The 21,570-nt window shown below is 35.7% G+C and overlaps 2 protein-coding genes across 13 annotated transcripts in view; one reads left to right on the top strand and one right to left on the bottom strand.

Moving 5' to 3' along the window:
- The window catches only part of FAM227B (family with sequence similarity 227 member B), a 263,560-nt gene extending 256,484 nt beyond the window's left edge, over positions 1 to 7,076 (bottom strand). For 6 of the 8 annotated variants that reach the window (XM_082453039.1, XM_082453033.1, XM_082453032.1 and 3 more), the window contains exon 1: positions 6,938 to 7,076. The gene's annotated coding sequence lies outside the window, so the exon portion shown is untranslated. Of the gene's footprint in view, positions 1 to 6,926 lie in introns of all 8 variants that reach the window. The other 2 variants (XM_082453035.1, XM_082453034.1) reach the window with 2 other exon arrangements.
- Positions 7,077 to 7,183: 107 nt separating this feature from the next.
- Positions 7,184 to 21,570, top strand: part of DTWD1 (DTW domain containing 1) — a 50,346-nt gene continuing 35,959 nt past the window's right edge. For 2 of the 5 annotated variants that reach the window (XR_014261412.1, XM_082453052.1), the window contains exons 1-4: positions 7,184 to 7,301; positions 11,562 to 11,880; positions 16,134 to 16,277; positions 18,262 to 18,511. Coding sequence is in view for 3 of the 5 variants with exons in the window: in XM_082453052.1 (XP_082309178.1) it covers positions 11,617 to 11,880; positions 16,134 to 16,277; positions 18,262 to 18,511 (658 nt within the window). In the remaining 2 variants the exon portion in view is untranslated. The other 3 variants (XM_082453054.1, XR_014261413.1, XM_082453053.1) reach the window with 3 other exon arrangements.

The following is a 21,570-nucleotide window of genomic DNA, read 5'->3' as shown; positions in this document are numbered from 1 at the left end:
CAGAATAAAGAAAAAGAATGAAAAGAATTGAGAACAGTCTCAGAGACCTCTGGGACAACATTAAATGCACCAACATTCGAATTATAGGGGTCTCAGAAGAAAAAGAGAAAAAGAAAGGGACTGAGAAAATATTTCAAGAGATTATATTGGAAAACTTCCTTAATATGGGAAAGGAAATAGTCAAACAAGTCCAGAAAGCACAGAGAGTCCCATACAGGATAAATCCAAGTAGAAACATGCCAAGACACATATTACTCAAGTTATCAAAAATTAAATACAAAGAAAAAATATTAAAAGCAGCAAGGGAAAAGCAACAAATAACATACAAGGGAATCCCCATAAGGTTAACAGATGATCTTTCAGCAGAAACTCTGCAAGCCAGAAGGGAGTGGCAGGACATATTTAAAGTGATGAAAGGGAGCCATGTTTACAACCAAGATTACCCTACCCAGCAAGGATCTGATTCAGATTCAATGGAGAAATTAAAACCTTTATAGACAAGTAAAAACTAAGAGAACTCAGCACCACCAAACCAGCTTTACAACAAATGCTAAAGGAACTTCTCTAGGCAGAAAACACAAGAGAAGGAAAAGACCTACAATAACAAACCCAAAACAATTAAGAAAATGGTAATAGAAACATACATATTGATAACTACCTTTTATGTAAATGGATTAAATGCTCCAACCAAAAGACATAGACTGGCTGAATGTATACTAAAACAAGACCCATATATATGCTGTTTACAAGAGATGCACTTCAGACCCAGGGACACATACAGACTGAAAATGAGGGGATGGAAAAAGATATTCCCATGCAAATGAAATCAAAAGAAAGCTGGAGTAGAAATTCTCATATCAGACAAAATAGACTTTAAAATAACGACTATTACAAGAGACAAAGAAGGACACTACATAATGATCAAGGGATCAATCCAAAAAGAAAATATAACAATTATAAATATTTATGCACACAACATAGGAGCACCTCAATACATAAGGCAACTGCTAACAGCCATATAAGAGGAAATCGACAGTAACACAATCATAGTAAGGGACTTTAACACCCCACTTTCACCAGTGGACAAATCATCCAAAATGAAAGTAAATAAGGAAACAGAAGCTTTAAATGACACATTAAACAAGATGGACTTAACTGATATTTATAGGACATTCCCTCCAAAAACAACAGAATCCACTTTCTTCTCAAGTGCTCATGGAACATTCTCCAGGATAGATCATATCTTGAGTCACAATTCAAGCCTTGGTAAATTTAAGAAAATTGAAATCATATCAAGTATCTTTTCCAACCACAACGCTATGAGACTAGGTATCAACTACAGGAAAAAAATCTGTAAAAAATACAAACACATGGAGGCTGAACAACATGCTACTAAATAACCAAGAGATCACTGAAGAAATCAAAGAGGAAATCAAAATATACCTAGAAACAAATGACAATGGAGACACGATGACCCAAAACCTATGGGATGCAGCAAAAGCAGTTCTAAGAGGGAAGTTTATAGCAATACAATCCTATCTAAAGAAACAAGAAACATCTCACATAAACAACCTAACCTTACACCTAAAGCAATTAGAGATAGAAGAACAAAAAAAAGCCTAAAGTTAGCAGAAGGAAAGAAATCATGAAGATCAGATCAGAAATAAATAAAAAAGAAATGAAGAAAACAATAGCAAAGATCAATAAAACTGAAAGCTGGTTCTTTGAGGAGATAAACAAAATTAATAAACCATTAGCCAGACTCATCAAGAAAAAAGAGAGAAGACTCAAATCAATAGCATTAGAAATGAAAAAGGAGAAGTAACAACTGACACTGCAGAAATACAAAGGATCATGACAGATTACTACAAGCAACTATATGCCAATAAAATGGACAACCTGGAAGAAGTGGACAAATTCTTAGAAAAGCACAACCTTCCAAGACTGACCAGGAAGAAATAGAAAATATAAACAGACCAATTACAATAACTGAAATTGAAACTGTGATTAAAAATCTTCCAATAAACAAAAGCCCAGGACCAGATGGCTTCACACGTGAATTCTATAATGTAGAGAAGAGCTAACACCTATCCTTCTCAAACTCTTCCAAAATATAGCAGAGGGAGGAACATTCCCAAAGTCATTCGACGAGGTCACCATCGCCCCAAATCCAAAACCAGACAAAGGTGTCTCCAAAAAAGAAAACTACAGGCCAATATCACTGATGAGCACAGATGCAAAAATTCTCAACAAAATACTAGCAAGCAGAATCCAACAGCACATTAAAAGGATCATACACCATGATCAAGTGGGGTTTATCCCAGGAATGCAAGGATCCTTCAATATACACAGATCAATCAATGTGACACTCCATATTAACAAACTGAAGAAGAAAAACCATATGATCATCTCAACAGATGCAGAAAAAGCTTTTGACAAAATTCAACACCCGTTTATGATAAAAACCCTACAGAAAGCAGGCATAGAGGGAACTCACCTCAACATAATAAAGGCCATATATGACAAACCCGCAGCCAACATCGTTCTCAATGGTGAAAAACTGAACCCATTTCCTCTAAGATCAGGAACAAGACAAGGTTGTCCACTCTCACCAGTATTATTCAACATAGTTTTGGAAGTTTTTGCTACAGAAATCAAAGAAGAAAAAGAAAAGGAATCCAAATTGGAAAAGAAGTAAAGCTGTCACTGTTTGCAGATGACATGATACTATACATAGAGAATCCTAAAGATGCTACCAGAAGACTAGTAGAGCTAGTCAATGAATTTGGTAAAGTAGCAGGATACAAAATTAATGCACAGGAATCTCTGGCATTCCTATATACTAATGATGAAAAATCTGAAAGAGAAATTAAGGAAACACTTCCATTTACCATTGTAACAAAAAGAATAAAATACCTAGGAATAAACCTACCTAAGGAGACAAAAGACCTGTATGCAGAAAACTATAATACACTGATGAAAGAATTTAAAGATGATACAAACAGATGGAGAGGTATACCATGTTCTTGGATTGGAAGAATCAATATTGTGAAAATGACTATACTACCCAAAGCAATCTACAGATTCAATGCACTCCCTATCAAACTACCAATGGCATTTTTCACAGAACTAGAACGAAAAATTTCACAATTTGTATGGAAACACAAAAGGCCCCAAATAGCCAAAGCAATCTTGAGAAAGAAAAACGGAGCTGGAGGAATCAGGCTCCCTGACTTCAGACTATACTACAAAGCTACAGTAATCAAGACAGTATGGTACTGGCACAAAAACAGAAATATAGACCAATGGAATAGGATAGAAAACCCAGAGTTAAACCCACGCACATATAGTCACCTTATTTTTGATAAAGGAGGCAAGAATATACAATGGAGAAAAGACAGCCTCTTCAATAAGTGGTGCTGGGAAAACTGGACAGCTACATGTAAAAGAATGAAATTAGAACACTCCCTAACACCATACACAAAAATAAACTCAAAATGGATTACAGACCAAAATGTAAGGCCAGACACTATAAAACTCTTAGAGGAAAACATAGGCAGAACACTCTATGACATATATCACAGCAAGATCCTTTTTGACCCACCTCCTAGAGAAATGGAAATAAAAACAAAAATAAACAAATGGGACCTAATGAAACTTAAAAGCTTTTGCACAGCAAAGGAAAACATAAACAAGACGAAAAGACAACCCTCAGAATGGGAGAAAATATTTGCAAATGAAGCAACTGACAAAGGATTAATCTCCAAAATATACAAGCAGCTCATGCAGCTCAATATCAAAAAAACAACCCAATCCAAAAATGGGCAGAAGACCTAAATAGACATTTCTCCAGAGAAGATATACAGATTGCCAACAAACACATGAAAGAATGCTGAACATCACTAATCATTAGAGAAATGAAAATCAAAACTAAAATGAGGTATCACCTCACACCAGTCAGAATGGCCATCATCAATAAATCTACAAACAATAAATGCTGGAGAGGGTGTGGAGAAAAGGGAACCCTCTTGCACTGTTTGTGGGAATGTAAATTGATACAGCCACTATGGAGAACAGTATGGAGGTTCTTTATAAAACTAAAAATAGAACTACCATATGACCCAGCAATCCCAGTACTGGGCATATACCCTCAGAAAACCATAATTGAAAAAGAGTCATGTACCACATTGTTCATTGCAGCTCTATTTACAATAGCCAGGACATGGAAGCCACCTAAGTGTCCATCGACAGAGGAATGGATAAAGAAGATGTGGCACATATATACAATGGAATATTACTCAGCCATAAAAAGAAACGAAATTGAGTTATTCATAGTGAGGTGGATGGACCTAGAGTCTGTCATACAGAGTGAAGTTAGAAAGAGAAAAACAAATACCGTATGCTAACATATATATATGGAATCTAAAAAAAAAAAAAAAGAGTGGTTCTGAAGAACCTCAGGGCAGGACAGGAATAAAGATGCAGATGTAGAGAATGGACTTGAGGACATGGGTAGGGGGAAGGGTAAGTTGGGATGAAATGAGAGAGTGGCATGGACATATATACACTACCAAATGTAAAATAGATAGCTAATGGGAAGCAGGCACATAGCACAGGGAGATCAGTCGGTGCTTTGCGACCACCTAGAGGGGTGGAATTGGGAGGGTGGGAAGGAGACGTGAGAGGGAGGAGATATGGGGTATATGTATATGTATAGCTGATTCACTGTGTTATAATGCAGAAACTAACACACCATTGTAAAGCAATTATACTCCAATAAAGATGTTAAAAAAAAAAGAGACTGCCAAAAAAAAATGTTAACGTGATCATATGTGGCTCATGCTTGAATAATACTTACAAATGTTAATTTAAACAAAAACTGTGATACTACAGCATTGAGAGGTGAGGAGATAAGAGTGTGTAGGGGTAGGGAGAGAAGGAATGTTCACACACCTGGGAGTGGTGTTATAAAAGAGCTTTATCACTGCCTTCTTTCAGAAAGTGAAAAATCTAGAAACTGCAGTATATTTTGACATATGGAGTAAATAACAGAAGTATCTAAAATACCTGAAAGAATTTTCCTTTCAAGAAAAGAATTGAGATAAGAGGAGGGGTTGGGGACTACAGGGTTTTGGTTAAAAACTTAGAATGTGGCAAACTGTTATTGCTCACCAACACCTGTATGTTTCTCTACATTTCTGAGGCTCCCTTGCAGTTAGAGCGGAACTTGGATTAAATTCTGGCCAATGAAATGTGGGCAAAGTGACATATGCCATTTTTAGGGCTGACCTCTAAAATTTTTGTGTGATTCACCGTGCTTTCTTTCTTGACAGGTAAGCTGTGGCTCCAAGTTGTAGGAGACAGCACAACCACTAAAAATAAAAAGAAACCTACATTCTTAAGTTTAACATTTCATCTGACTAGTGATAGCCACAATGGATTTCTTGTGAGAAATAAAAATTTATTGTATGAAACCACTGAAATTTGGGGGTTTTCTGTGACAGCAGTAAATTCAGTGTGTTGGTTTTAAAAAAAAACAGCCACAAATTCCTTGACAATCTTTTGAGAAGTGGCATCTACGTCCCCTCACCTAAAATCTAGACATGCCCTGAAACTCACTTATAATAAAAAGAATGTGAGAGAAGTAATGCTGTGTTACTTTTGGGGACTAGGTTAGAAAAGAACATGTAGTTTCTGCCTTGTTCATTGCAACATTTGACTTTGGAGCACTGGTCCTAGGCTAAGAAGTCTGGTTACCCCACTGCCATACTGTGGGGAAGCCCAGGCCACATGGGGAGGCTACACACCGGAGCTCTGCTAGCATTCAGTTTTCACAGCTGAGTTATCAGGAAAAAAGCTGTTCCTCTATGTTCTACTGAACACAAAATTCATGAACATAATAAAATGGTTGTTTTAAGCCACCATATTTTGGAGTAATTTATCACATAGCAATAGTAACCCAATACTCTGATTAATAAACAGAATCATTTGCTTTTTAACCTGTGTGCTTGAACTAAATTAGTTTAAAAAGATAAAGGTGTGAATTATTTATTATTGGCTTGGAGACTTTGCTATTGCTACTCTTCTTTCCCCCTAAAGCAGTGGCTTTCAAACTTTTTAAGAGAAACACACAATGAGAAATCCATTTTATAAACATGACCTAATGCACACATACATGCATACCTACATAATTTAAAACTCCATAAAGCAAAACTTAACTTTACCAAGTGCCATGCACTGATATTTCCACACTAGACCATTTCATTTTTTAAAAAGTGTAGTTGTGACTAAATAGATTTCCTTGCTTACAAATGGGACCTCCACCAATGGGACCCACACCATCCCTTTGAATAACACTGCCCTAAACCATAATCATTCTTCAAGGCTTTTCTCAAGTTCAGCCAATAAAACTTCATTGACCACTCTGAGCTCTTTTGAAAGTCCTATAATTTATTAGTCATATTGTATTTTCTGTACTACCCACGCTTAACTTGATACGTAAGGTCCTCTAGGGTAAGGTTCTGTCTTTTATCTCTTGCTAAATTCAGAGTATTCAATAAATCCATTGCTCAATATCCGGTCACTGTGTTTCTAAATCTCACAATTGTCAACATGCACTCCTTCTGTTTGGATTTTCTTTGAGGTGGGGCAAGGACAAATGGTTTAATAATCCATCCACATATTACACTTAATTTCAAACTGGAAAAGTGCACAAAGCAGTCCCAACTCTACACGTGTAGTTTTAAAGCAAACCAAAGTATCAAGATATAATTTTTCTAACAGCATTCATTACTATGCAGCGCACGAAATACTTCTCTTGACATAGCCTTAAAAAAAGTAATAGAACAAAGTTCTCACGCCTAAAATATTTTGGGAATTGGTAAATGGGGAAGTGTTCTGTAGGAACCGCATTTTTCACAACTCACTGCAACTGCACCTTGACAGTTTGTTTCGAGAACCGCGTCCCACTTTAGTGGTCCGGGTCAGTCTCACGGAGCGGGGTCCTGGTCTTCCATCCCGTCTCTCCAGAAAAGGGCGACACCACCGACCACTAGAGACGCAGAGGCGGGACTTTCTGTCTAAGCCCGTTACCGTTTTCCGTCCCCGCCCGTTACCTTTGCCAAAGGGGCCCGCGCTGAGCCCGGCCCTAGCAACGGCCTTAGCAACGCCTGGGCTCCTCCCTCCGGTGTCGCCCGGAAAGCGCTCCGCCGCGCCCGGCGGGACGAGGGCCGTGCGCGCGCAGCGGTCCTGGGCGGAGCGGAAGACGCGTGGAGCCGTGCGAGGACCCGCAGGTTGTGCAGGTGTGAGTGCCACCGAGATCCCTCGTTTGGGTCTCCGCGCCTCTGTGGGGACCAGCCGTCTGGCCGGAGCCCGGCAGCTGCGGGAGTGGACGCTCCTTGGCCGGGCCCTGCCGGAGGTCGTGCCGGGTGTCGCTTTGTGAGCGGGGACCTGGTTTCTGCGCGGGCGCTTGCATTTTTAAGATCTTGCGGGCCCTCTGGGAAAAGGGTGCCCAAATTTTCCCTAAAAAAATTTTTTTTCAGTGCATTCCACCCCGAGAAAAGTCTGTCCAGGCAAAGTTAGTACCCTAGGAACCCTATTCTTTATTTTTTAGTGTTTGGAGTGGTTTGTGGGGCATTGGTTATCAGGGAAGGAGAAACTTAATACAGACATAGTGTGCCATGCAATGTATTTAAAATATTAAGGTTATGATTACATAATAAGCAAAGAGGCTGTTCCTTATGTCTGAATTATTTGGGGGGAATGTAGGATAAGTCGGGAAGTATATTAACACTGCAAGCTGCCAGTTCCACGAAGTTGGATGATAAAATCGCTGCTCGAAGCCACAATATTTTAAGAATTACTTCTGTCGGAGCCCCAATGTACCATGAAAAAGTAAGGCAAGACAGTCTTTCTACCACATGTTGGGTGGTGTGTATGGAGGGTGCTGTTAACCTGTATGAAAAAGTTGGTACCTTGGGTTTTTAAACATGGATGTTGGACCTGTACATATGTGACCAGGTTCTTAAAAATAGGGGGAAAAGCATTGGAGTGGGTTTTATCTAGTACTGAATTGGTCCAAAGTACAGGATAGGGGAGTTTTATATAATGTTCCATTGGGAAGTGAGTCAACTTGTAGCTAGGAGCCTTTTCCATTTTTATTTTAGAAAAAAAAAAAAAAAAATCTGCCAGGCTGCTAATTCTGCCATGCTGCAGATGGCCCATAAAGGTTTGTCATATACTTCAGTAGCAGGTGCATAGTGGATACTTCTTTTTCAGAATGGTTTTGATTTAGTTAACAAGTATTTGTTGAATTCCTCATGCTGCCCTAAGACATAGGAATAGGACAGATCCGTAAAGAATTCTGCTCTTGGAGAGCTGACTGCTAGGAGGGATAGTTTCACTAAAAGGTAACTCCAAATTAAAGTACATTTTTCCTTAAGTATGTGGAACTAGTAATAAGTGCATGAAAGTAAAGAGGTGTAAGAGATTGCCATGGGCCATCTAGAGTCCTGACTTTTGAGACTAAAAATAGAGGATTATGTGCAAGGTGGAATTGATACAACTTGATAGAGTAATTAAGTTGGGGGGTAAAGAGGGTAGAAGGAGAAAAAAATTAATTTGTTTTCAACCCAGGTTGCAGAATGATGGGTGAACCATCAAGGTAAAAATATTTGTTAATTTCTTAGGAATAAAGTTTTTTAATGTTTTCTCAATAACCCCTACCACTTCACTTGTATTTCCCACACATATTTGATGTTAACAAGTATGTTTTGAAAGTTCTGAATCATCATGTTTGCAACAAATGATTTGTACATATTAGAGACAGGCTGTTGATTAGGTCAGGACAGATATCCTGGTCATATGGTTTTAGAGACCTTTGGAGGGAACCTTCCCTAACTTGGAACTGCCCGCCTCTTCTGTGTAGCCACCTCAGCCGTAGGTGAGAGTGTGTAGGCGGGGCAAGGTGGGGAGCCATAGGCATTTCCCTGTCACTGTCTTAAGGTATTTGTGTTGTCTGATTTTTGTAGAGGAAGGACATTTTATATAAGGCTTTGCTGATATTCATTTAGTTATATGGATGGAAGTCCAAGTGAAATATAGGGGGATATTTCTGAGGCATCTCAGGAGGAGTGCACTTTGGAGCTCTAGAAAAACTCACCAGCAGTTTTTCATTGAATGTCAGGCAACCACATTGACTTTCACGACACCCTTGGGGACTGCATACTTCCCCAGTAGGCCTGGTATGGCAGCACATGCAAACCCCTACATAGCTACTGGAATACCCAGAGAAATGGAGTCAGGTTGAATTAGACCACTCCAATTTCTTTTTTGGGTTGAGCCCCATGACCTGGATAACCCAAGACTTAGCCTAAAAATGTTTTTAAGAACCTCAGGCAACACCAGAACAAACCCAAACCAAGAGGATTTAGGTATCAATTAACTTCCTAAGTGTGGTGATGAGACCTGTTGGCTTGTGAGAGCTGACCTTTTGTTGGCCAACAAAGGATTTGTAGCTCCGATTTCTGGAGACTAATAGGATCTCTTCCCAGTCTTTTAAGGCTGCTCCTGTCCTTAGAATGATTTTTTTTTTTTTTTAATATTACATTCATGGTAGAGTTTTATTTATTTAATTTTTTGGCTGTGTTGGGTCTTCGTTTCTGTGCTAGGGCTTCCTCTAGTTGCGGCAAGTGGGGGCCACTCTTTATCACGGTGCGCGGGCCTCTCACTATCGCGGCCTCTCTTGTTGCGGAGCACAGGCTCCAGACGCACAGGCTCAGCAGTTGTGGCTCACGGGCCCAGTTGCTCCGCGGCATGTGGGATCTTCCCAGACCAGGGGTCGAACCCGTGTCCCCTGCATTAGCAGGCAGATTCTCAACCACCGCACCACCAGGGAAGCCCTAGAATGAATTTTTGATCTTAGGCAAGATTTCTTTACCCAGATTTGTAGATGGACTCTAGAAATCTGCAAACCACCTGAAATTGTGTGCAAAATATTGTGTCTCTAAGTTCATTTTCCTAGAGATAAGGTCGAAGACTGTCATGCAATGTTAAAAGGATCTGAGCCTCAAGAAAAGGTGGCAGCTTAATGTCCTGCACTTTCCCAGTCATTGAGGGCATATTGACAAAGATAAAAGCCATTTTTAGGTAGATGATTTGGAGTGGAGGTCAGATAATGTTTTCCATTTGTGAGGCAAGGAGAAGGGGTTGGATCATCATTTTCAAATATCACTTTCTCTGAGCAACCCAAAATGTAAACCTGTACCTAATCAGTACACGTCAAAAATATTTATTGTATTTTGGCTTTCCCCTTGGGTAAATTTGGCAAGTATATTTTACTTTTCCTTCTATGACTAGCATCTTTTTTCTTTGTACTTCCTTATTTGGGTCTTAAGCTCCCTGCGATTTACAATCTATAAAAAGCTCCTGATGATTAATTAAATTAGTATCACTAACTTCTTGTCAGTAAATTATGTTGTATATTATGTTCCACTGGACTCTGTTCACTTTCTATTTGGGAGACCACAGAACGTTTTCTGTTGCAGTCACAGTGTTTCTCCTGTCAGTGTTTGTACTCAAAGTGCCTGGAGTCTCATAGTTAAACACCACAATGCCATAAGGCTTTAGAATATGAGAATCATTTTACAGCTTTGGAATGCATATCAAATCAAAAGGGCCCCAGTCTCTTTTCTCCCTCGAAGTATATTGTGCTTACAAAATATTTGAATAACAGTTTTGGCAGCCATCATCCTTCTTTGAAGGAAATATTTAAGTGGGAAAATTACTATTTTACCTCTAGAACTGAAGAATCTGAATGGTATATATTTTTGCAAAGCAGTGTGAATTCTTAGAGTGGGTGAACATTGATGTTACTCTGTAAAATTTTAACATTTATAAGATTACACTTTAATCTTTATATGTATGCATTATATCTTTATATATAGTCATCTATTTCACCTTTTGGGATATTTTACAAGTTATAATTGGTAATGAATGCCTCTCATTTTAATGGATGTTTAGTTATATTTTTATGTGTTTTAATTTATGTTGGAGAAGACTACATCTTTTAGAACATAACCAACTAAATTTTACTGATTTCACTGGAACCTTGTATTTTCATTAGCATTCAGACTGAGATGTGATATCACGTAATATTAATTGAAAGTCAGAGCTTACAGGGTTGAATACTCTCCTGGCTGATACTAACATTAAAACATTACATTCCTAATAAACAAAATTACTGTTTCTGGAACAAAAATAGTCACTGAAAAATAGATCGTTCATACCTAAACTTTATATTTGAAATAATTTTTCTAGGCAAGAGCCTTCCTATTTTTACGGAGGGAATAGCTTAAAAGGGTAATTTATTGTTTTGAATTTATTGCTTTTTAATTTTATATTTTAAAGCATGCTAATTTAGTGGTTTAAAAAACTTATTAACGTTTGTTAATAAATACTAAAAACAGCACACAGTTGTGAATTAAATTGACTAATTTTTTTTGGTAGAAACAGTGAGTAAAATGTTTTCTGTTTTTTATTTTGCCCCCCACTTTTTTTTTCAGTGCATCTATGATATGTGTTTTAGAAATAAAAGTTAAACTTTGGTTTGAATGAAAAATGTCTCTCAACACACCTATATTTCTCAAAGAAAGGGAAGAAGATAATTCAAAATTTGTGGAAATACAACAGTCACAAACTACATCCATAGCTGCAGAAGATCCTCTTCAAAACTTATGCTTAGCATCTCAAGAAGTTCTTCAAAAAGCTCAGCAAAATGGAAGATCAAAATGTCTCAAGTGTGGTGGTTCAAGAATGTTCTACTGCTATACATGTTATGTCCCAGTTGAGAATGTACCTATTGAACAGATACCACGTGTGAAGGTTGGTGAGAAATTTAATTGTTTGGAAGTAGGAAAATAGATTTTAAAAACACATCTTATATATACCTACTCTAATATAACTGATAAGCTTGATAAATGGTATCATTATGAAAATTAATTATATTAATAGAAAGTTTAATCCTGTAGACTGGTAAACCTATATTTTTTTTCCTCGTCTCTAGAAAAAGAGGCACACGTTGCCAAAACACTTGAATCTGAGATGAATGCTCTTGTTTTTAATGAAATCAGTTACTTTTTTAAATTAATGATTATAATTCATTTACTACATAGGAAAAAACGTGGTATAAACTTGAATACTACAAGAGACAAGTTTACAGACTGCATGAAGGAGCCTCAAAAACTACCTCAAGGGCCTTGGACTACCCTTTGAGAAAACATATCCTGAAGGAACTAGGGTTGATTTTTGCTTAGGCAAAATCATGAGTTTAGCCCCATCCTGTACGTGGAGATGGAGCACATGTCAGTGACCAAAACTAAACAAAACTAAAATTGAAAAGACTAAGACCTACTCATTGGGCTGTGTTATAATTGTTGTGATTTTAAGCCAGATTTTAAAAATTGATTTGAATTGATTGCTTACCTTATACTTGTTGCTTACCAAGACTATTTTTGAGTAGATAAAAGGTCTGTAGACCATCATGTCTACATAATCAAAAAATTTATTATGTGTATGTTAACTTGCCTAACAGTGACCTGAACTTTAGGAGTAAATCAAATAGTGTATGAAATTTGACTGCTGCCTGTTAGGACTTTAAAGAGACCAAATCTACACATGGACTCATTAGAACTTGCCAGTAAGAAAATAAGTTGTAACTATATTTAAAGATATTTAATGTAGTGATTTTAAGGTTCATTTAAATTTTCAAGTAAGAAAAATACTTTAACACTCATATTTTGTTACTTGAATTGTAGTTTAGCCTGCATGTCACCTTGGCAAGTCCATGGTCTGCTTAGGGGTCTCAGATCACTCTTATAGGCTATTGGAAAGTTTACTGGCAAGAATAAGTAAGAATGGAATCCAATCAACTTCACAGTTACCTCAGAAAAACTGAGAGCCTGAGGACAATAATTCTTTTTAAGTTGCCATTATCTTATAAGAATATTACATTTTGAAGTATAGTTTTGGAGGTATACACAGAATCATTTCATCTTCTATTTATGTCATAGCCACATATAGAAAACATCCCATTAAAAGTTTTATCTTAAGATATATTTTGTTCAAAAGGATTGAAGATCAGAATAATAAAAGTTAATAATATATTGGCAGAGCTAATGTTTTCATAGGAATTTAATAATTGAGGATTGTTTTTCAAATCAGTGGTCTGATGTCCACTATTTAATCAAAATGACTCAAAACACTATGCCAAGAGTTTGATCAACTCTAAATGGCCTACTGGATGGTGCAGAGTTTTCTGAAGTGTTTTATTTTAATTGCCAGAAATAAAGTTTTGTATGTTAATATAAATACTAAAATACTATTACTATTAGTAGTAATAAAAACTCTACAAAATTTTCTTTCTAATTTCTACTTTATTTTTATTTTTACAAATTGTTTAGCATTTGCTTTTAGATAGCCTGCTTGGGAAGGGAAGATGACTATATAATGAGTAAGTACCTCCCAAGCTATAAATTTTAGTCTAGGGATAAAATTCATAAATATGTATCTTTTTAATGCAGAGTATAATTTTTTAAATGTCGTGACAAAGCAAAGGTAAAAGGTGCTCTTGGTTTTTTTTTAAAAAAGGAGAAAAAAAACCCATAAGATAAAAGAAAGTTTCAGCTCTATTAGAGTCCTAGAATTGAGAAGACTCTCTTTGGGAAAGTTGATAATCACATGGAAAAAGGCTTAGGTTTTTCTGCTAATGGCATTTTGATAAATTTGGGCAGAAAGATTTGTGGTAAATCTCTTATAGGAAACATAGATGTTAGAGAACAGATTGATCTTCTTTAAATGTTTGAAAACAGAACATCTCTACTTGAACTCAGTCTGGTCAACTCTAGTGGTATTACTCTGCACCCTGTCATTATTTAAGATGTATCTTCCCTTAAAATGTGTGAACTAGAGCACAAAAATATATTTACCTATTTCCATGATTTGACCCGTGTCCGGCCTTTTGTTTCATAGTATCATAACTCTCAGGCTTACTCAGGGGTAACTAAAGATACCTAGACTGGCACCCAGGAATACTTCTTGAGCACAAATTTTGCATAATTGTTTTAAACTTGTAGATGTTAAGTCCGTAATAGCTAGGTTCATGATTTGTAAAATACATTAATAACATTCAGTCCTGCATTTTTGATTTAAATGATGTCCTTCAGAGATAGCCAGCTGATCAGAAATGTTGGTGATTACCTTTGGAATTTTCAGCTATCCTCATCAGCCGTATTAGAAAGTCAGTTTCATTAGTATTAGAATACTTTGTCATGACCTGCTTTCTTTTCTTCTTTCCTCTTTCCTACCTTACTTGGGCTAAGATAATGCTGAGCTGGTACTGAGAGACACTGGGGAAAGGGAATGTAGTATCAGCTGGGACTGAGCATCATGAGGAAAGTCTGATGTAGAGTTCAGCCAGAGGTAGACTGATGTAAAATCGTTTGTGAACTGCCTACTTAGATGGCAAATTTTCTGTAACTAGAAGTTGGTTTGATGATTTGAAGCAATTGGCTCCAACTTATAAATGATCACTAGGCCTAAGTGGGAGGGTAGGAGACATGGGGTTTGAAACCCTAGGTTGAAAACTATTTGGGATATTTATGGCCCTTCTAGGGTATATACTGTCCTCTTTCCATATAATCATCCTGAAAGATAAACTATGTACCGTTGGGGTCATCTAGTAGCATACAGCAACTGCCCCTTTAAAAAATAGTTCTGGAGTTAATGATACACACAGCATGGAAGAATCTCACAATAATTATTCTAAGTGAAAGCAGATGAAAAGAGTACATATTTTATGATTTCATTTATACAAAGTTCTAGAAAATACAAACTAACCTATAGTGGTAGCAGATCAATGGTTGTCTAAGGACTGTGGGTGGTAGTTGATGGGGAAAAGGGGAAGGAGGGAGGCACAGGAAGACTTTTGGGGGTGATGGATTTGTTCATTATCTTCATTGTGGTGATGAGTGCAAAGGTGTAACATGTTAAAACTCATTAGATTGTACACTTTAAATATGTTTAGTTTATTGTATCAATTTTATCTCTTTAATAAAGCTGTTTTAAAAAACAAGAAAAATAGTTTTGTAACTATTTTGTAACCGGGGTAAAATAGCTATGTGCCCCAGGGTAAATGCCTAGATTCTTGCCTTTTAGTGTGGGATGGGAGCTGGAAGAATGCTTATCATAACAAATAAGTCATTTGACCTCTACAGCAAAGAATCCATCTCAGAGAGTTTCTTATATATAATGGAGATATGACTTGTCTTCTATTTTCATAATCATGGCTGAATGCAGGACTTGTACAAGCATTATACAGAAAACTAAACCAAACAAGTCAGTGAAATAATAGAAAAATCTAACTCAAGAAATTTGCAGATAATATTATTTTTGCATAGAGACAGGACATAGTTCATAGTAATTAAATAATGAAATCTTAAGGAAAATAGGCAAAATGATTTTGAAGAGAGTTATTTCTTATATAAAGAGTGTACCTCCTAGAACCATTCTGTTACTGTTTTTTCCAGTTAATAATTAATTTCACTTGTGCTGTTAATTATGCTGAGAATCATGATGTTAAAATAAAAGATAATACCTTTGACCTCAGAAGATGTTTAAGGAACAAAATTTTAGCTTGAGTTTTAGATCTAAAGCTTTTGCCCAAACTTATGTTTCCTTTTAATATATTGTAAAATTAATAGACCTAAAAGTTTATAGGAATTATAAAAAATGTTCTTGGCACAGATATTGAAATGCAAAGAATATGACTCAGTGCCAATGTGATTTAAATGAAAGTGACATTGGAACATTGCTATAAGACAAGATTCTATGTTAAATGAGTTGAAAATAGTTGTTCTAGTACATGATTAACAATACTGAGGAATAAATTTGTGTTTCCTTTATGACTGTTACCATTCTTAGTATTTGTTATAGAAAAGTATGGCTTTTCAATCCATAAGTGTATTTATAGGATCTTAGTGTGAGCTTGCTATTTAAGCTTTAAAGACCATTTTTGTTAATGTAAAAATTAGAATTTTTATATTTGTTTTGTTCATTTGTCTTTTTTCTTTAAATTTTAGCTTCCATTGAAGATTGACATCATTAAACATCCAAATGAAACAGACGGCAAAAGCACTGCTGTACATGCAAAACTCTTAGCACCTGAATTTGTGAATATTTATACATATCCTTGTATTCCAGAATATGAAGAAAAGGACCATGAAGTAGGCAGCTTATTTTTTTTTTTACAACTTTTCACATTGAATCAAAAAATGAATTTTAAACCCCATTGCCTTTCTGGACTTACTTGAACATAATTTAATATTTTGTTTAGTGATCTAGGGTTAAATCTTATATAGCACTAAACAATGCACAGTTTACTTCATCATTGTCTTCAAAGATCAAATGATCCTAGATGTTGAGCTTTTTTGAGTCTGTCTTTCTACTTTTTATTGTTTGTCTGCATTATTTCTTCAGGTTTTTACTCTTTGCCAATACTACTAGGCCTGCTTTTACTTTTCTCTCCTCTCCATTCTCCTGCCTATACTACACATAGATAGTCTAATTTGATACAAACTGAGAAACCAGATTACAAATGTTGTTGGAATTTCTCCGGAAGAAGAAGAGACAGACTAAGGTAGAAGGATTTTTAGAAATTCTCTCTAAATTAAAAGCATTAGTACATGGCCTTTGTAATATTTCTTTTGGCTACTCAGAGGCCTTCGTTGCTCATTTCTAGATTCTTAATTGGTTTTCACATAGTTGAAATGGTTACGTTAGTGACAACTGGTCTTGTTGAAAAGTGATGTTGCAATAGATCTCAAAAAACTAGGGCTTGAATACTTCTGAAAGAAGCACATAAACCCTTTTAGGTCTCTTGGGGGAACATTTGTTGGTATGGTTAATTTGGAAGCAAAATTAAAAATACATTCATTTGTTCAAGGAAGAACTTGGTAAGTTTGTCCTTTCCTATCAATATATTTATATTTTTTGGTTGAGTTTATAGAAAGTTGTGTTTGTAAATAATATATGAGTTTCGGATCTAGGAATATATTTGTATTTCCTTCTCTGGTCAGCTAGGTTATCATCTATGTCAATTAAATAGAACACAGTGCTAGGTAATATAAAAAGATGTGACATGCTTATAGTCCAAGAAAACTAAGAAGCCCTGGACTTTGCTTACTGGGTATGGGGGAAATGTAGGCATGCATCGTGAATGTCTGAAAAACTTTTATAATGTTGAAGTTTATAAATTCAAGATTTAAAAGTTTATTTTAATATTTATTTTTTCATATTAAAAATGATACATTTTCAAAAAAAAAATGATACATTTTCATTCAAGAAAACTTGGGAAATAGAGAAACGTATGGAGGATAACATCCGTGATGCTATCAACATTTGTTCATTTAACAGATATTTACTGGATGCCTGCTTTGTGGCAGGAGTTTTTATACTTTGGATATACAGTACAGTATATAAGGTCTCAGTAAAAACATGCTGAAAGAAAGGAGGTGCCATAATTTACTGAATTATTCCTTGAAAGTTAGATTTCTTTAGTTTTAGTTTTTCACTGTAATAAATATACTTTAACAAATATTCTGGGTATTGTGAGTATGTGTGTGTTTAGAATTATTTTATTAAGATAAATTCCCCTATGTGAAATTATTTGACCAAAGGGTATGAACATTTCAAGACTCTTGACTTAAATTGCCAAATTGCTTTCACAAAGAGTTATACTATTTAAACCTGATGTCAGTAATGGCTGTAAAGGCCTATTACACCATTTCCTCACCAGCATTGGCTGTATCATTTGTTTTATCGTTGCTTATTATATAGCTGAAAATGGTATTTAATTATTGAGCACTTTTCAATGGTTCTTTTACAAAGTACCCCATACTTTGCCTTTTATCTTATGAAATATTATAGAATTTAGTTTTTTGATTTAAGGTACAGTTAACTGAGCTTCTCTCAATAGGTGAATAACTTATTTTGAAGTACAGAAATAATTCTAGGTAGTATATTATGATTATAAATTACTAGGGAAGAGCCAAAAACTTTACCATATATATTAAAGAGGCACATATAATAGAACCTAATGCTTGTTTCTCAGATACTCAACATATGTTTTCCTCTTAAAGTTTTAAGTCAGAATTTATTAATTTTAAAGATCATAATAGCACAGTACTAACTTAAGCTTCTTTGCTTTAGGTTGCACTTGTTTTTCCTGGACCTAAGTCTGTTTCAGTAAAAGAAATTTCTTTTCATCTCCAAGAAAAGATTCAAAATAATGTTGGAGGCAAAAATGATGACCTTGACAAGCCATTCATTAAACGCAAGAAAACTGAAGAACAGGATTTGAATGACAGCAAGTGCAAAGACACAACACTGAAAAAAATTGTATTCATAGATAGCACCTGGAACCAAACAAACAAAATATTCACTGATGAGAGACTACAAGGTAAGAAAAAAAATGTTGCATGTTTTTGATTGTTCCATCCCCCAACTTTCATTTCAAAGAACTTCAAACCTACAGATGTATTGCAAGAAGAGTTGCATTGAATACACATACATTTTGCCACATTTGCTTTATTTTTCCTTCTCTGTTATATGTATGTTTGTGTACTTAGATATCATATATGTTTTTGGTTGAACCATTTGAAAGTAAGTTGCAGGCTTTGCAATACATCACCTTTGAATACCTAAGTGTACAACTTTTAAGAATAATTGCATAATCACTATACCGTTATCACTCTAAGAAAATTAACAAAAGTTCTGTGATATCTAATATGCAGTCCATATTCATATTTCCCTAATTAACCCCAAAATATCTGTTGTAGCTCTTTTCCTCTGATGCAGCATGTAAACTCAAATTGCATTTGGTTATTATGTCTCTTTAGTCTCTTTTAATGTAGAACAGTCCCCTGTTTTTGTTTTTCATGACTTAGACTTGTGTGAAGAGGATAGGTCAATTGTCTGAATGTTTCAATATTGGATTCAGTTTAAATATTTTTGCAAGGATACTTCAGATAAGGATAAATACAGGGTTGTCCATGACAATTCCAGTTTATATCTATTGTTTTGATATAATTATTAATAGCATCCCCTTTCACTCTCGGAAATGAAGCTGTTTGGCTGATTAATTATATGGTTACCCTAGTCATAGCTCAGGTTGTATACATCAGATCAGGAGGATATAATGTAAGTTGTTCCATTACTGTTGATAACTTTAATTCCTTGATTAAAGTGGTGATTGCCAAATTACTCCATTATAAAGGTTATTTTCTTCATTGAAATTAGTAGTAATCTGTGGGGTGATGCTTTAAGATGGTGAACTATTTCCCAACTGCTTTTTACTGAGTGGTTTTAGTATTTATTGATGACTGTTGCCTAAATCAGTAATTACATTATGGATTACAAAATGATGAAATTTTAATATTATTATTTCTTCTACATTTGTTAGCTGGCATTCTTATGTAAAGAAGAGCTTTTCTTTTTTCCCTCTCTTTTTTCTCTCTGTCTCCCAACCCCTTTTTGAGATCACTGTGGTCTTATGGATTTCTTTTTAATTCAGTGTATTATAATGTATCATGATTGTATTATTTTTGATGCCCAAATTGTCTAAAATTTTGCTATTGGGAGCCCTTCGAGTCCTTTGTGGCATGGCCTCATTAGTATTTCTGTTACAACAGGATGGCCCAAGTTCACTTGTACTTTTTTCCTGCCCCAGATCTAGAATTAATTATTTGAAGGAGCTGTGGTCCTTTTAGTGGGGAATGGTATTAGAAACCAAGATCTGGTAAATTTATTACTGCTTGGTTGTCATTGCTTCAGTGGACAGAGCCAAAAGAAATAAATAGATATATATCATGAGTTCACATGGATAGTTCCAATTCAGATTTAACATTACTTTCTTTTGTTTTATGTTTGTATCTTTTTCTCTTAGAGTGAAAAGCTTAGTGTCTAATAATAATGTTTTTAAAAAGTTGCTTTACTTGCCCAATAACACAACTAGTAATATGAAGGACATTACTTGTCTTGTTCCCTTGCACCTTACTCAGTTCTTCAGTCTTTTTCAGTAGTTTCTCTAAAAACTTTAGGTTTATTTCTGGCTCTTTGATGGCTTTATTTGTGTACCATGTATGATTAGAAAGCAAAAGAGCTACCCAGTTGGTATTAGGCAGTTTCCAAAACAGTTTCAAACTGGGAGAGCTTCTCCCAGGCAATTGTTAAAAATATCCGTCCTCTAGAAAAGAAAGTTTATGACACTTTTTGGAATCCTGTGATAATTAGTCCCAAGCTAAAGTGAGCGGCAATGCTGGATTTAACTAGCTTAATTTATATAGTTTATACCTCTTGAAAACAGCATACATGTTAGAAAGATTGCTTTGTCATTCTAATTCTGTGTGCTTGGGTGTATGTGTGTGTGACAGATAGGCAGAGAGGTAGAGACAAAGAAATGTGTGTGTGTGTGTTTGTGTGTGTGTGTGTGTGTATGAGAGAGAGACAGAGACCGAGCATAAGATTTGCAGCGTTGTTGCTAATGTTTAATAGATGAAACCCTAAAGTCCCGCTCTTTGGAGTACTGCCTGCCACGTTACCTTGGATGGTTACAGCAGCAAGTTACTCCTCAGTTTGAAGATTTTCCTGAGCCTTTCCTTTAAATTATTTTATATGGTAATTGAAAAGGTCAGGTGAAGAACATAAGTGATAACACTTGAAAAAATTGTAAAAGGAACTATTGAGTTACAATTCAAATGTTTCCAGCCGTTGTGCTTAAGGCTTCAAATCACATTTGTACAAAAAATTTCTATTTCTCAGATCACATAGAAAGTATCATATATTTCAATTCTGTGCTACATCAAAATTTTAAAAGGGATTTCTTAAATCCTTCAAAATCATGAAGTAAATGGATTGCTAGAGTCAGTCTTCTCTGCGTGCCCTATTTCACCCCCTGCCTCTTCTGGCTCCTCATTGCACCACAGGAAATATTTAGGGCTTGGCATATTTATAATCTCTACATATGTGAAATACCAGTTTCCAGATAAGCCAAGTTACTTCCACAAGAAACAGCCCTTTTTTGTTATAAATCATTGCCATTAGGTTTTAAAACGTTTTATCATTTGATAGGATTAAGCTGAACAAACCAACTCTAAACCTCAGTTTAAACCCTCAAATGTAGTGTATTGGAATGTTTGTTTCTGTTATCTTATTATGAATGTTGAGATTAAGAATCCCCTTAACAATGTAACATACTGTTTTGCCAGACTTTACAGACAGAGAGCTGTGGATGTTTTACTGCTGTCAAAATAAAACATTTGAAGTTTGAGTGCCTAATTTAATCATAAAATGTAAGCCTACAAGTGAAAAATGGCATAACATCCTTGAAGATCCACCATAGAAAGGCTTGGGGGAATGCAGTGGGGAAGGATGGTTTCTTTTTGTTGGAGAAGGAGTCAAAATTGTTAAAACTAGCATTCATCACTTCAATAAGGGGTGCTGAGAAAACTGGAGAGCTAC

The sequence above is a fragment of the Balaenoptera physalus genome (genome assembly GCF_965194825.1).
Source record: "Balaenoptera physalus genome assembly, chromosome: 2".
NCBI classification, from domain to species: Eukaryota; Metazoa; Chordata; class Mammalia; order Artiodactyla; family Balaenopteridae; genus Balaenoptera; species Balaenoptera physalus.
This window is presented reverse-complemented; position numbering and strand designations above follow the sequence as displayed.